The sequence below is a fragment of the Leptinotarsa decemlineata genome, unplaced genomic scaffold (genome assembly GCF_025532065.1).
Source record: "Leptinotarsa decemlineata unplaced genomic scaffold, Ldec_3_MD MMD2_tig00026328_RagTag_RagTag, whole genome shotgun sequence".
NCBI lineage: Eukaryota > Metazoa > Arthropoda > Insecta > Coleoptera > Chrysomelidae > Leptinotarsa > Leptinotarsa decemlineata.
This window is the reverse complement of record NW_027412688.1, coordinates 22395956-22411311: the sequence shown is the minus strand read 5'-3', so window position 1 is coordinate 22411311 and position 15356 is coordinate 22395956. Positions and strand designations below refer to the sequence as shown.

General features: G+C 33.6%; 1 protein-coding gene across 1 annotated transcript in view; it reads left to right on the top strand.

Annotated features, from left to right (window-relative positions):
* LOC111502647 (EGFR adapter protein) overlaps window positions 1-12130 on the top strand; it is a 29156-nt gene extending 17026 nt beyond the window's left edge. Inside the window, exons 3-6 of the mRNA XM_074181928.1 lie at window positions 3043-3433; window positions 6565-7097; window positions 9782-10123; window positions 11216-12130. Coding sequence (XP_074038029.1) covers window positions 3043-3433; window positions 6565-7097; window positions 9782-9991 — 1134 coding nt within the window. The 3' untranslated portion in view covers window positions 9992-10123; window positions 11216-12130. The remainder of the gene's footprint in view (window positions 1-3042; window positions 3434-6564; window positions 7098-9781; window positions 10124-11215) is intronic.
* The last annotated feature ends 3226 nt before the right edge of the window (window positions 12131-15356 follow it).

Sequence of the window (15356 nt, the reverse complement as noted above, 5' to 3'; positions counted from 1 at the left end):
ATGATTAGGGCTTCCTGTACTCGCGCGCTGATTCGGCGACTTGAAGCATGTGTGGCAAGTGCTGGCCAACATTTGGAACATTTTCTGTAGTATCATGTATCAAAATACAGATGACCTTAAACATTAATATTTCATTTGTGTTTTTATTTTCTATGATTCTGCATGTCATTCTACCTACCATGATACATCATTGACCGAGAAATGAAAAAGACTGTAAGTTGAACCAAAACAAACATGGGCGTGCCATTTGAAAAACAAAAGTTAGGGGTGGTTTCTTAGGGGTTGTTTACCAGGGGGTGGATTTTGCTATGCTGCATGAAAGTGCTTGTGTTCTCCTATGATACATATTTTTGTTTTAATTTTTATTCTGCAGGTAACTGAGATATCTGCTGGCCTAAAAGCTCTGGGACACCCGGTATATAATGATATCCTCAACATTACATACAATTTACAAGATTGAAACTTTGTACCATCTCTATATAATAACATTTGTAGAAAATAATCAATTTGATAAACATTTTCTATACATCAATCATGTAACTCTCAATGTTTGGATTCGAAAATGAGCCCCAAAGTGGTCGACCTACAAGGAATTCAGGACGAGGATTTGACCCTTTACAAATGGTTCATGGGATGGCGGGAGAACTAGGCGTCAGCTCGTCAAAAAGCTCGAAAAGCGGGTGCTCCACGATTTGAACGATCGACTGAAAATGTCATGTTTCGAAGTCTGTACTTCTTTGCTTCTGGGCAACCAAAACAATCATTTTTTTGGATCGGATCGTCATTATAAAAAGTGTTTCCTCTACGATAACAGGAGACGTATAGGACAGTGGTTGGAAACCGATGAGCTACCCAGGCCCTTCCCAGAGGCGAAAACCCACCAAAACGACCATGGTTACTGTATGATGGTAAGCGGCTGGTAGGATTCACTATAACTTTCTGCAACAGTGCCAAACTATTGTGAGTAAATTAACGTTATGTACCGAAAATATCGCTAGCAGCAGACGACACCGCTCAACAAAAGAGGTTCGATTCTTCATCAAAAACGCTCGTTCTCAAGTTGAATTGAACGAATTGAGCTTCATAGTTCTGCCTCATCCACCATACTCCCCAGACCTGTTGCCAACTGACTACTATCTTGTCAAGCACTTTGATAACTTTCTCACCGGTAGAACCTTCGCCAATCAGAAGCAGGCATAAACGACCTTCGTCAACTTTGTCGAATCCCGAGAACAAAATTTTCTTGCTAAGGGAATTCATTGACTTGTTGGCAGAGGTGTACTGATTCAAATAGCGCACATTTTAATTGAATTGAATCAGTATTCACTGATATATAACAGTAGACTCATAAAAAGCGAAAAAACTTTTGAAATAACCCAATAAATGCATTCGGGATCTGACATTATTATTTCACTAATTTACTTCGCTAGATATCTCTATCCCATTTGGTTCCAGACTGATCTTTCCCAACTGCTGTAAAATATAAAACAGAAAAATCTCGATCTTTCTATTGATGGATGTAGCCGTTACTACGTGGTAGAGAATTTAAACTTTCTATATTTTTTACCACTTTTATTTGTAACTAACGTTACTGCAGATTCGTCCTATAAGGATATTTTCAAACTTATAAGACGAAACGTTAGTTACGTTAGAGCGCCCGTACACGAGCCACGTTTTGCGGTCGGATCGACCATACAAGTGCAGTCACGTTTCAGCGAACTCAAGCCACCCATAAGAAACACTGTACAAAAGTCAAAACGGGTGTCTGCAGTCAACTTGCTGCTGATCTCCCCCGAGATGTCATCGCGGCATCCGCCGTACACTAACCACAAACTTGCAGTCGTACCCAACCGCGTACACCGTCTGTACTTTTTCTCATATTGGTCTCTCAGCATTCAATTTTTAATTTCAAAATTCAAATCAATTCATCAAAAGAACTAATGGACATTCTGAAGTAATCAAAATGTTTTTTTCGTCTTACCGGAGTTTACCGGTTGTTGCTTGTATGTTATTCTATTGTAATTTCAGTTTTTTAATTAATAAAATTGATTCCTTCAGGTATTTCAAATAAATTCATATCATATTAAACGATGGAGGTCCGAATTGATGAAATGCACCACGAAAAATTGTCAACCACCTTCAAAGAAAATATAAAAATTTCCTTCCTGTTGTCGCGCAACCAGAAGTGGATGTACTCAAAACGATCGTACTTTCCTATGTCTTCTCCTTCTCCTCAAAATAAGAAGTAGTATTGCTACTTCTACGAAATCCATATTGAAACTGGCACTAAACTCTGACACCACAAAATATAGATGTCCGTTGCCTCAACTGCAAGTGCGGTTTATATGACCGCAAGTCGACCACAAAAATGTGGTTGAGTCAACCGCGAAGTGCAGTCAACGTGGCCACAATGTTGTGGTTGCCTCAACTGCAAATATGTGGTCCGTGTACGGCCGGACTTAGTTACAAGTGGTAAAAAACATAGGTTAGAGAAAAAATCGCAAAATTATTCAGTTTTATCCAGAACTCTTTTTGGTTTCAAGGAAGTACTTTGAATCCGAACGATTAGTTATTATTTTCAATGAATCAGATTCTGTATATTTTTGTAGAAAGATTCGTTCCTCAAATTAAATTAGTTGTGAGAGTTTTGTCTTAGAATTTCATAATACAATTATGTTTGTGATTTTCATTCTCAAACTCAACTCAAAAAAATTGAATATGTCTAGCTATATTTTCCCAAATATTTATGTTTAATTTTTTTGACTGTTAGGCATAAACGACAGGTTGAAAATACCTAATACATATACAGAAATCATTCATACAGATTGCAATGCAAGCTTCAAACAATCATTCTGGAACTTATTCTGGAAGGATACTGACATTCAATTTAAAAACGGAATATTTCTTAACCTGTGGAATTTTTTTTGTATGACTATGAAGTCATAAAACGTTTTCCCAAATATATTGATGTTTTTCATACTTTCATTTAGTTAGTGTATGTTCCATTACTATTTGCATCACTAATAATTTTTTCTTTTTCAGGCCAAAGAACTATCAAATGCTTTCAAAAAAGATCGCCCTCCCAATCAGCAGCAGAAAAATCTCCCCAGTTCCGATAAAGACGTTCAGCTCACGGCCCAAGATGCTGCGACTCTTCGCGTGGTTCCACCTACAAATATACCAGGACTCAAAACGAACCAACAGCAAAAGTTCAATGTCCTCGGACCGACAACCGTGGAGAAAAATAATTCCCAGCTCTCGACACCCAGCAGTGATGAGAGTAACTCGCCTACTGAGATGAACTCGTACAAAAGGATGTTGGAGAAGCCTACATTAATCAAAAGGATAACTATGGGGTTGACGGGCAATAGTACCAATAGCGATGAGGATAGCTGCCCCTTGGTTGGGGAGACTAACACTCCTAGTACCCCGGGTGAGTTGGATTCGAATTTTCTATGATTTTGGATTAATCATCCAATTATGAATCAAACAATGAAGGGATCTATGTCATCTCCAACATTTTTTCTTTAGTTTATCGATGTAAGATTTTTCATTATATTTTTCTTTCCTAGATCAATCAGGATATACAGCTTGTTGAATCTAGGAAGCGACTTCTAAGGCTCGGCTTGGGACCTCTCCTAAGATGCGCGTTCGTTAGGAAACTGTGTGAGAGAAAAAAAGAGAGATAAAATTCTCAAGTCTCTTCCTAGTTTCGACAAGCTGTACGTAAAGAAGTATCTGTTTAGTGATTGCTTTCTGATGTTCTAATATAACTTCTGGGTATGCTCCGGGGTTCTAACTTGAGGTCTCTACTGCTTTCTATATTTATCAATGAAATTTTTAAATATACTGCATTTCTTTAATGTCCCCCCCTACAGTAACGTCAATATCTCTAAAAATATTTAATATTCTCTGCCGCATATCCAATATCAAAGCAGGTCAGTTTCGTACACCTTTTGCTTCAAATAGTCCCATAAATCCAATCCAACGACTGGGAAAAGTAGTATCCAAATAGTTTCTTACTTGTGAGTAATGCGGTGGTGCTCCATCTTGTTGGAATACAATATCCATATCGAATTCATTAGGATTCGCTTCGACGATTTCAGTGATGAGAGGGTCAACAGTAGTTTTCAGTATATTCAAAAACAGTTCCCCTGTTGAATTTCAAACAATAAATAGGGGTCCTACAATATGGTTTCCCAATATTCCTGCCCAAAACGTAAATTTTTTCTGGATATTGGGTATGTGTTTCCCGGAAAACGTGAGGGTTAGTGTCATTCTAATAACGGCAGTTTTTTCTGTGAACATTGTCGTTTAAAAAAATGTACATTCGTCACTGAAACAAATATTGTGGTAGGATGCCTTACAATGGTTTCCGTCATGATTTCGCAGAATTCTGTTCTTCGCTCAGGGTTATCTTCAGTTATTTGGTGTACCATTTTAATTTTGTATGGATGATAAATATTCCTCTTCAAAAGTCTCCACACAGTAGAAGGACATACCTCACAAACTGTTCAGGATTTACTACCATCTCACCAATTATTTGCTCTTGCTGTTCTTCAGGAATGAACGGATGAACTGGGGGCTTTTTGTTATGTACACTACCGGTAGTTGTGAATTTGGATACAAGTTTTCTCAAATACTTTCTACAGATAGGACGATTCGGAAAACGTTCATTGAAAATCCTTTCAGTCTCGTGAAAGTTACGCGTCGCACAGTAATTTTTTTTTTCCAATGGACGAGAATTGACCATTTTAGAGATCAATATTAATGGAGTTTTTTTCCAACACCAAATCGTTATTTTTAACACCTCGACACGTGTTTCGATCACCAAGTGATCATCTTCAAAGAGGAAGATTAAAACTAGAAACTAATGCGAGCTAGCCCTATTTATGCTATATAGGTATCCCATTTAGGTAAATCATCCAGGCGTACCACCCATACAGGTATACCAACCTAAATTAATTCTACAATTTTGCCGTATCTATTATTTTACAATATATGTTTATATAAAACAATTTTCAGCTATGTAAAAATTAATTTCACAATATTGCCTATCCATATTTATTTTTGCAATGTGTCCTTATGTAGTAATCAGTAAACTCAAAAACATTATTTTATTTTAACAAGCTATATAGTATGCTCTTTGGTATAGGTTTGTCATCGTTATTCATAATATAATTGTGTTTACTTATTTCTACACTCTCATAGGCATTTAGTTGCCTGTTGTTGTTAACTTGTCTAACTAATCTTAATGAACTGAAGTCTATGGAATGGTTTTGTTGCAAAATATGATGGGCGACTGCTGATTTTTCCGGTCTTCCATATTTTAAGTGTGGCTATGTGTTCTTTACATCTTACTTTAATAGATATTTTTGTCTGTCCATAATATTTTGCATCGCAGTCCCTACTTCATTGCCGTTATTTTATGAACGTACATTCAAGTTGCATTCAAAATTTGATTTGAAATTTTATTTTTTTGTGGAAACTTGGTTTAAAAATAAATATAAAGTGGGAAAGAAAGTTTTTGGCTTTCTTCTACTCCATCTTGATACAAAAAACGTGGGAATCTTTCAACGAAAGGAAGAAATTAATCAATTTTAAAATAAGTAACTCTATACATGGATGTGTAGATCATGCAAAGAAGTAAATTTCAGACAGAAACTGTAAGAAAAAAGCCCTCCTGAAATAGCTACTGTCATACAAACATTGAATTACACGAAAGAAAAATAATTTCAAAGACAATATCCTCTACTCAGTTTGTATTCGAAGCATTCGTTATGAAATCAGATATCATTCACGGGAGTTCTACACTGAATGAATGGTGAAAAAATTGCACTTACATGAAACACTGCCATCCTCACTTCAATACCAATCTGGACAACATAAGAAAAAACACACAGTTCATTCATGAATTACGATTTTTATGTCACGAAATAAGTTTGATCTACTTATGTCATCGATGACATCGTAAAGACATTCATTCACCTATTTGATCTAATCACAGCCAAGAGGAATCTTATTTGAATTGAAGGGGTTATATTTTTAGGAGTGACTAATTTTGAAATTGGTTACGTTCTTCCTTTCTATGGAAGATTTCCACATTTTTTTGTATCAAGATGGAGTAGTAGAAAGCCAAAAACTTTCTTTCCCAAAAGTTAGTCACTCCTAAAAATATAACCCTTTCGATATAAAGAATATAAGTTGTTTTTATGTTTTTGGTTATCAAAACAACAAAGCATATATGATCATATTTTAAAGCATATCTGATCATATTCACGGATTTTTCACAAGAATAAAGGTATTTTATTGATTCGTGTTCCCCATAATCATCAGTTGATTTCATAAATATTATTTTCAATAGAAAAATTAGTTTCAATAATAATTGGAAGAACAGTTATCTGTTAATGTTATTTCTAAAGTTGCCAAAACGTCGAGAATATTGTTTTTACATCTCTTGTCTTGTTATACAGGCAAATGAATTTTGTTGGAATAATTCAAGACCAGATCATTATTACCTACCTATTTATGAAATATAAATTTAATATTTGAATTTACTTCTAGGCAGTCCGATGCATCGAGCTGTTTCGGACGGTTATGTCAACGAAAATGAAGAACTGAGGAATAAATCAAACAACAAAACAGATAATCCACGAATCTCAGGTGAAGAATACAATTCAAATAGGACCAAACACTTAGATATAGACAGAAGCAGTCCACTGAAGAAAAACGAAAAGGACTTGCAATGCAACCGAATTTCGCAAATCAGCTCAAGCAGTTCCAGTTCTGGACAACCTACTGCTCCTGAAGGCCACATGGGAAGTTTTACCGGAGCCCCAAACTTACCTGAGAGAACCGACTCCCTGAACAACATAGAACCCGAAGAACTCCGCCAAGCTGGTTGGTTTCAAGCAGGTATACCTAGGGAAATAGCTTTGGAGATACTGTCGAGAGAGCCAGTGGGAGCGTTTATGGTTAGGGATAGTACAACGAAACCTGGATGTTTCGCACTATCTCTGAGGGTACCGAGGAGTTTTCAACCCACTGGCATTGCGCATTATCTAATACTAGGAGTAAATAAAGGCTACAAAATCAAGGTGAGAGTCTTGCAAATTTTTAACTAATTCAAATGTAGGTAAATCATTCTTGACCAAATAGCCCAAAACCGGTTTATAAGTGTGCCCGTTAAAATAAGTGAAAATCGATTCCAGCAGTTGTATCGTCAACAGCACACACAGAAATTACTTCTGTGGAGTAATTTCTTCTGCACTGACACCTGTCGTATATAATCCAACGCCCTTCGTAGTATTAGCCAGGGAAGTAGTTGATTAATGTCAGTTCATCAACCTACAGTGTAGGTGAGTTGAGACTGGCCTGGACAGCCAGTCTTCAAGTATGCTCCTTTACTATATGTGCTTCATCAGTAGGTAGTAATAGTACACACACTGGTCTACAATTCTTATAGACAACAGTAGTAGTTACCTCACCTAATAATCTCAGTTTTTGAACTGTAAGTAAATTTTGAATATAAATGATTCTTGTTATCGGTATACTGATGTGTTGCTGTGGGTGATTAGAATGATTGTTTTTATGGGTCTGTATGGGGTTGTTTGTGAGTTACGAAATCGTGTTTGTTATGTATACCACTGAATTTTTATCTAGGAAAGACTTTCTTTGTCAATATTCATTGAACATGGTACTATATGTTTGAAACAAAAAAAACATTCGTGATAATTCAAATGTGACTGTTTTCATGTTACCACTAACTTTATCATATCTACAAGCGCCATTTGGATGTAGTTGTGAAATAACATATTCCATTTCAACTACATTTGTTGATTTCAAGAGCATAGTTTGAACAGTTAATACTTTTGCATGAAGCTGGAATTTCAGAACCCAATGTTCTAGCAATATCAACAAAATTATTATTTAGTTCATCACAGAGTCAATTCGGCTTTCTAACTTTCATATTATTCATTTCTCAAACTTTTTATCTGCTTATTTTTTCCTCTGCTTCCTGGGAGTCGTCTGACTTGTCCATTTTTTCCAAGTCCCCAACCATTTAAATCACATACATTTCAACAATCTTGCTTTCTGTATCAGTCTGTACAATAAGTCTCTTGCTGGACGTGTGTCATATTCAATATGCGCATAAATTATGAGTAACTGTCTCTGTCTCTTTATTGCATTTCTTGAAGATAAGATATTCGTTATATAGCCCTGAATTTGTTCATTATCATTACTATTAATAAGTGTGTTATGCATTAGTGATTTTATACCATTTCAATTCTTCTTTGGGGTTACATCGGACCGTTGGTGTACTTCTTGTTCCAAATGTTTCCTTGTTTTGACTAGTTTGTTAATTTTTCAACATGATATATTGCATCAGGAATTTTTCCTTGTGTAAAAATAGTTTTTTCATTTTTGACTCTTTTCTTCGTTTTATTGATTTTTTAATGTTTAACAAAACTTTATGATACCATTCAAATTCAGTAAGATGTATTATTTGGTATATTTCAATTTACTGATATCAAATGGTTCTATTTCAATATTTACTTCATTTATTGGTTGCGATGAATTTTATATCAATTCAAGTGATAAACATTTTTGGATTTCTTAAACTGTTTTGATTTTTTGCTGAGATATATTAATATTCATTTTTCCAAAAAACAGTGACAATACTTTTCTTCAAACGAACTTTTTTTTGTGGAGGACTTAATACTTTATACTGTTTTTCTTTTGGTTTATAACCTTCCACAATCTGAAATAATTAAAGGTAAATCGATGCAGAATCTGCTGAAGTGTAGTAAAGGCCAAACTGAAAAGTTCAACCCGAAAAGCTACAGCGTAATGTAAACTACTGGAAAGTCCAATAAGCCAGTAACTTGTACAAATTGAAAAAAAATCTATTGAAAAAATGAAATATTGAAACTTAACTTTTTTTAGTGGTCAGCGTTTCGAAAAATAATTCTTCTCCATTTTCAAAACCTGTATTCTCTATAAAAATCTCGTGGTATTTCTAATTTTTTTTGACACAAGTATCGATATTTAATTTTTTCAATTGATTTTTTCAATTTGTAGGTAAAATTTGTGAATACGACAAGTTACTGACTAATTGGACTTTCGAGTAGTTTATATTACGCAGTAACTTTTTGGGGTGAATTTTTCAGTTTGCCCTTCACTACACTTCAGCAGATTCTCTATCGATTTATCTTTCATTTTTTCAGATTGTGGGAGGTTATAAACCCAAAAAAACAGTATAAAATAATGTTACTGTTATTATTATTAAAACCATTAGGTATCTCATAGAAAAAATTAAAAAATATTTATTAAATTTTGGTAGTCTACATGCGCCGCAAAACAATGAATTTGGAGATATGATTCTCATTACAACGTATGTTAACGGAATTTTCCTTTCTTTTCTACCTCAAATTCAAGTGTTTCTTTATAAAAATATCAACACCACCTCCTTGTTTCTTCCTACAAAATAAATAGATGTGGAACCTTTATTCCTTTCTTCTTCCTCAGTGAACCAAATTTCATGACGAGTATATAAACGTGAAGATTATTGATCATCATCTCTAATTCATTTATTTTATTATTATACATCTTAAATTTATAACATATTGCTTTCGTTCTTCATGAGTGAAACTCACAAGAAATGTATTGTTGAACCGCCTAATTTGTCTCTATTAATATTCTTCAGCACAATTGGAAAAGTTATTTTCAATTTTCTCCGATGTTTATTTTTCCAAATATATGAATAATTACTTTTTTCTAGGGCTTCACGAAGGAATTCAGTTCCCTCACTTCTCTGATCACACACCACTCAGTAATGCCGGAGCTACTTCCCTGTCCTCTCTCGCTTAGCCGTTATCAACCTAATTTCGTAAAATCGGAATCAGAAAGAGACTTTGCTGACGTTGACATTGCACCTGACTACAACACCCTAGTGGACTTCAGAAAAATGATGGCTGACTTGAATGTGTAGTTCCAAAATTTGCACATCTAGAAAGAAAAGAATTATTGGAGGTTGACGCAGTGAATCTTTGAAAACAACCAATCATACTCTGGCCAACGGATCATTATTGAAGAGTCTGAAACCACTTCTGATGTAAAAAAGGTTTGTCATCATCGATTACTATAAGAATTCTTCAGCACGAACGAATATAATATTGCATTTTCCAATTAAATATATGTGTGAAAACTGGAACTGAATATGCGATATGAATACTTGTTTGTCGAATCATAATCTGTTTTTTCTTCTTTTGTGTTGTAAGAGAGACAGTTATTATCATCGCTTTTTCCAGATATCGCCATGAATAGTTATACCTACAGTTTTTTTCTTTTGTTTTTTATTCAGAGTTATATATCATTATTATTTATATCATATAAATACTAGCTTTTACCCGCGGCTTCGCTCGAATTGGATTGGATTGGATATTGTCGTGACTGTGAATAATACAGTGCGACGGTATTACGGTACCAAGGGTTGGAACTTCATTACTGGAATGCTAGATGACGTTAAAGTAGCTAGATTTTGAGTTTTTTTGAAAAACAATTTTTTTATCTTGTATAAAAAAAATTTGTTCATATCCTATGTTACTTCTATTACCTCCAAGAACATGTGTACAAAATTCCATGATGATCGGTTGAGTAGTTTTCGTGTGAAACCGTAAGAAACAAAGTTACATTCGAATTTATAATATTAGCAGGGATAGTAGGGATATCATGTCGAGATTGAACATGATTTGTCAATTTGTTATTTTATGTACAACTTATCAGTACTGATGTTTTCAAATATGTCCTGTAATTGAGTGTTTCCTATTGGCAATAATTGATACTATTATTATTATCATTTTTTTATTGTTATCATTATTGACAATGGATTGTTAATCGAAATTTTTTGTTCTATACTCAGCACATCAACTACTATCATCTACTTATGAATTCAGTACATAATTCCTAGGTTAAGTTGTTTTAAATACTCTTAAATAGTCACACAGAGAAATTTGGCTTAGAATATTTCGATTTGGTTAACAATGACCTGTGTTGCATATTAAATGTGTTTTGACTTCCATTACGTATCTAAAACTTTCGTCACCCACGTGTAAAAATACCTACGTTTCAATTGTGTTGATCATTTCATGTTCAAATAGGTATAACGTACCGTCTTTATTTTCGTTATTCATCCTAATTATTTCACTTTTTTCAGGATTGACAAGAAAAACCAGAACCCAATCCACCAATCCTGTCTACATCTGGGAAGATTCAAATGTACTCAGAAACTACTACTCAGCAGTGAATAATATTGCAGCTGTTTCGCTATATTCAATTGAGCTGCTTGCCGTATTATTTTGGTTTGCGTCCGCCTTGAGAATGAAAAGCTGTGTGTTGAGTAGAATCATTCTTTCAACAATAAGATTTGCTCAATCAACCTCCATATTCTTCGGTCGTGATATACTTTTTGCGTGTAGTGACCTAGTCGTTGATATTTATTTGTGTAACACTATCGTTTTATAAAGACGCAATCGATTTGTGTACCTTGTGATACCTCGGGTCCAGGAACTTCTCAAGAAGTGTTGGAATTCTCCTATTGTTTATTATTCTATGTACCGGAGCGCAGGACTTGTGATTTTGATACTGTTTTCCAAGAAATATTTCTATAAGATTCTTGTATATTACATGAATGATTTGATATTATTTTTGTAGATATCGTGTAAGCTGGTAGGGATCCATCATGATTCACACTTACAAAAAATAAAAGTCAACTCTCGAACGTGTATCCTGTAGAGACGTAATGTGATATGCAAGAATCTATAAGAAACTCCAAGCATTTGATGTATTATATAGATATATCAATGTCCTACTGTTTTCATTTTACATATGGTTGTTTTACTGTTCAAAGAAAGTGTCGAGCTCGTAAAATAATTGTGAACTTCTGTAAATTATACAATAATTTTTCAGAAATCACGAAAGTTACAAGACTAATTCCAATTTGTGAATAATCGTTGAACCATAATAAAATATTTTCCACTAAATGTATATTAATATTCAGGATTCATATTTATACAATAACAAAATGATGTTTTGTTTCTTGAAAGAAAAATAAAAATATATATAAAATGTAGATGATATCTATTTTTTCCTATCATTATTTTTCAACAAGCATTATTCAAATATTCAGAGTGCATGTAATATAATATTGTTGATGTAGTATTTCACATACCGGGTGTCAACAAATCTATTAGCCAAGTCAAAACTTTTGGTTAGGTGTATCAAAATGAGATTTGGTAAATGAAAATTTACTTTAGTGAATTTTTCAAGAAATTGGTATATTGCAAAAAATGTGAGTGCATCACTGAAATTATAAGTTGATTTTGTAAGATTTGTTAATCCAATCGCAAATGAATTAGTAACGTTACATTTAAAACTCATTAATACAGTTTATTGTATGATTTTCATAATGGAGGGTTTTACAAAAACCGCCACACGTGTTTCTAAATCGTAAAATGATAAATAACTTCTAAATTATAACTAATTTATATTATAACATATTACCTATTTGTATGCCTGAAAAGGTTAGGTATAAATCAATTAACTATATGAATAATTTAAACTTTTGAAAGTGCTGTAATTATACTCAAATTTTCTCACCTGGAAATAAACAGATAAGTTTTAAACCTTTCTTCGGGAAATGTTGGGTCTTGAATTCATGGTTGAACTCATGACCCTCTGTGATTGAATGAGTGGCATATGTGGTTTTTTTTTCATTCTGGAAACTGTTTCTGTGTTCTTTGAACGTTCTTCCAGTTTGACCTAAATAAAACATTGGACATGACCCACATGATAATTTATACACTCCCGATTTTTCTGGAACTGAACTTTTATCTTTGTTATTCTTAATGTGCATGCCTAAGTTATTGTTGGTTTTGAAAGCAATATTTACACCTCTGTTGTCTAGAAAATTTGAAATATTCGTAGTGGGTTGACCAAAGTAGGTTAAAGTTTTATAACTTTAATCCTCATCTCTTCAAATTATGTAAACTTCCTTCAAAGCTTGGCTGTATAACTTTTTTGTTAATAAAGAATGGTTTAGTCTGCTATCGTAATAATTGTTGGCGGCTATTTGTTTTATTATGTTCAGTTCTTCATTGAAATTCGCATCTGACATTTATCAGTCTGTGTATCATACTTCTTTGTGCTCATACGGGTAGGTGGACGAATTATGAATGATAAATATCTGTATGTGCTGGTTTAAAATAAAATGAAAATTTATCTTTATTGTTAGCTTTCGTTATTATCAAGTCCAAAAAATTTATAGAATCGTCCTTTTCCATCTCCATGGTGAATGTGAGGGAAGGGAGGAGAGAATTGATGAAATTCAAGTCAATTGTCTGTTCGTTCCTGTGAAACGTACCAGGATGGGACTAAGTGGGTTTCCCAGTATGAGACCTTTAGGTACATTGAATTAGAAGTAATCTTGTGACAAACAAACCGTAAGCAAATCTACTAGTTCCTCTTTCATTCGATGTAAAGGATCTATTTCCCAGCATCTTGAAATTTTTTTACTCATCCTGCAAAGGTCTCATAGTGGGAATCCCATTCAGTTCCATTTTGGCAGAAATCTTCATGAAGATTTGGGGAGAAAAATACACAGTAAACTAATAGTCAAAAGTTCCGCGTATCGGTATAGATATGTCGATGATATCCTGATTTGTTTCACAGGAACGAACAACTAATTAACTAAGTTATTGAATTTCATCAATTCTCTCTACCCTTCTATCACATTCACCATGAAGATGAAAAAAGACGACTCAACAAATTTTTTGGACTTGACAATAACGAAAGTTACTAATAAACATGATTTTGAATTTATAAAGATGACAACGCAATTAATCACATTTTGAAGTTTATGTAGTTGGAATTAATGAATGTAGGGATATATCTTATTACCTACGCTCGGCTATATACACTCCGATATTTCTCTTAGGTCAGTAGTAGAATACTTGAGAATGGTGTAAGAACCGAAACTTTTGTCGTTTTAATATCAATACATATCAATATAAATAAGTCATCAATATCACAAGCAAATATATTCTTATTCACCAATTATGTTTACAAAACTTTTGAGAATGATCAGCAACTTGATACGATTTATACAGATTTTTCGAAACTATCGATAAAGTTGATCATGACATATTGCTTTCAAAACTCAACAAATTTGGTATCAACCATGGTTTAATCAATAATTACCTCCAGAATGGTATCTTTGTAATCAGATATAATGGTTTTTACTTTGATCGCTATGAAATCAACTTGGGTGACCCACAGGGATCAAACTTGGGGCCTTTGCCGTTTGTTTTATTTATCAATGATCTAACATCATGTTTACATTTTTCTAAAGGGCTCATTTTTGCAGATTATTTCAAAAGCTTTAAAGAAATTCACACCATCAGAGATTGTGTTTCACTACAAAAAGGCATTGATAGAATATATAATTGGACCATAGAAAATAAATTATAATTCAATATTGCGAAAAAACCCCATTGAATTTAATCACAGAATTGGAGATACTTTCCATGACAGAAATAATGAAGTGAAAGATCTTGGGATTATTTATGATCATACTTTGTCATTCTCGAAACATTTTGATGAAAATTTTGAAAGGGCTAACGAAATGTTGGGATTTATTATCGTTTGTGAACGTATTCACGATAAAACATCTTATTTCACACCTGTAAGACCAATATTACAATGGGAAATGTTCCTCCTGACGAAAATTAAGTAGTTTTCATAAAAGAGCTCTAAAAAACGCATTTTAAACTTATCATTTCAACATTTTTCTTTAAAAAATTTATTGAATACTTAAAAAAGAGGAATGAAATAATGCATTCAACATTTAAAGGGATTCGTTTCTATTTCACCATTTGGCAACATCGGTTATAACTAATAAAGGACAATGAATCTGTTATCTGTATGAAACATATGACATATTTCAGAGGCGTGCTGTTCTGTCTACTTATGTTTCGAGTTCCGAGACATTCTGTGACATATGACATTTTGTGCACCTAACCTATCTTCCTCTATATGAATAAATAACCAAACAACTGTTCTTTATGTGACCTGTGGAGGTGGTATTGAACTATAATTTATATTTTGCCTTAATTGTTGATTTATAAAGATAATTTTCCTTTTTTTTAAGTAGAATATCTAGGTACGTATAAATTATTCCAACTTGATATAGGCGATGTTGCCAATATGTGAATTAGAATCGAATCCCTCTGAAAATTAAAACCCAACATTTAAAATCTGTCTGTTTAAAATCTGTTTTTCCGTTAATCAGCTGTCGCACC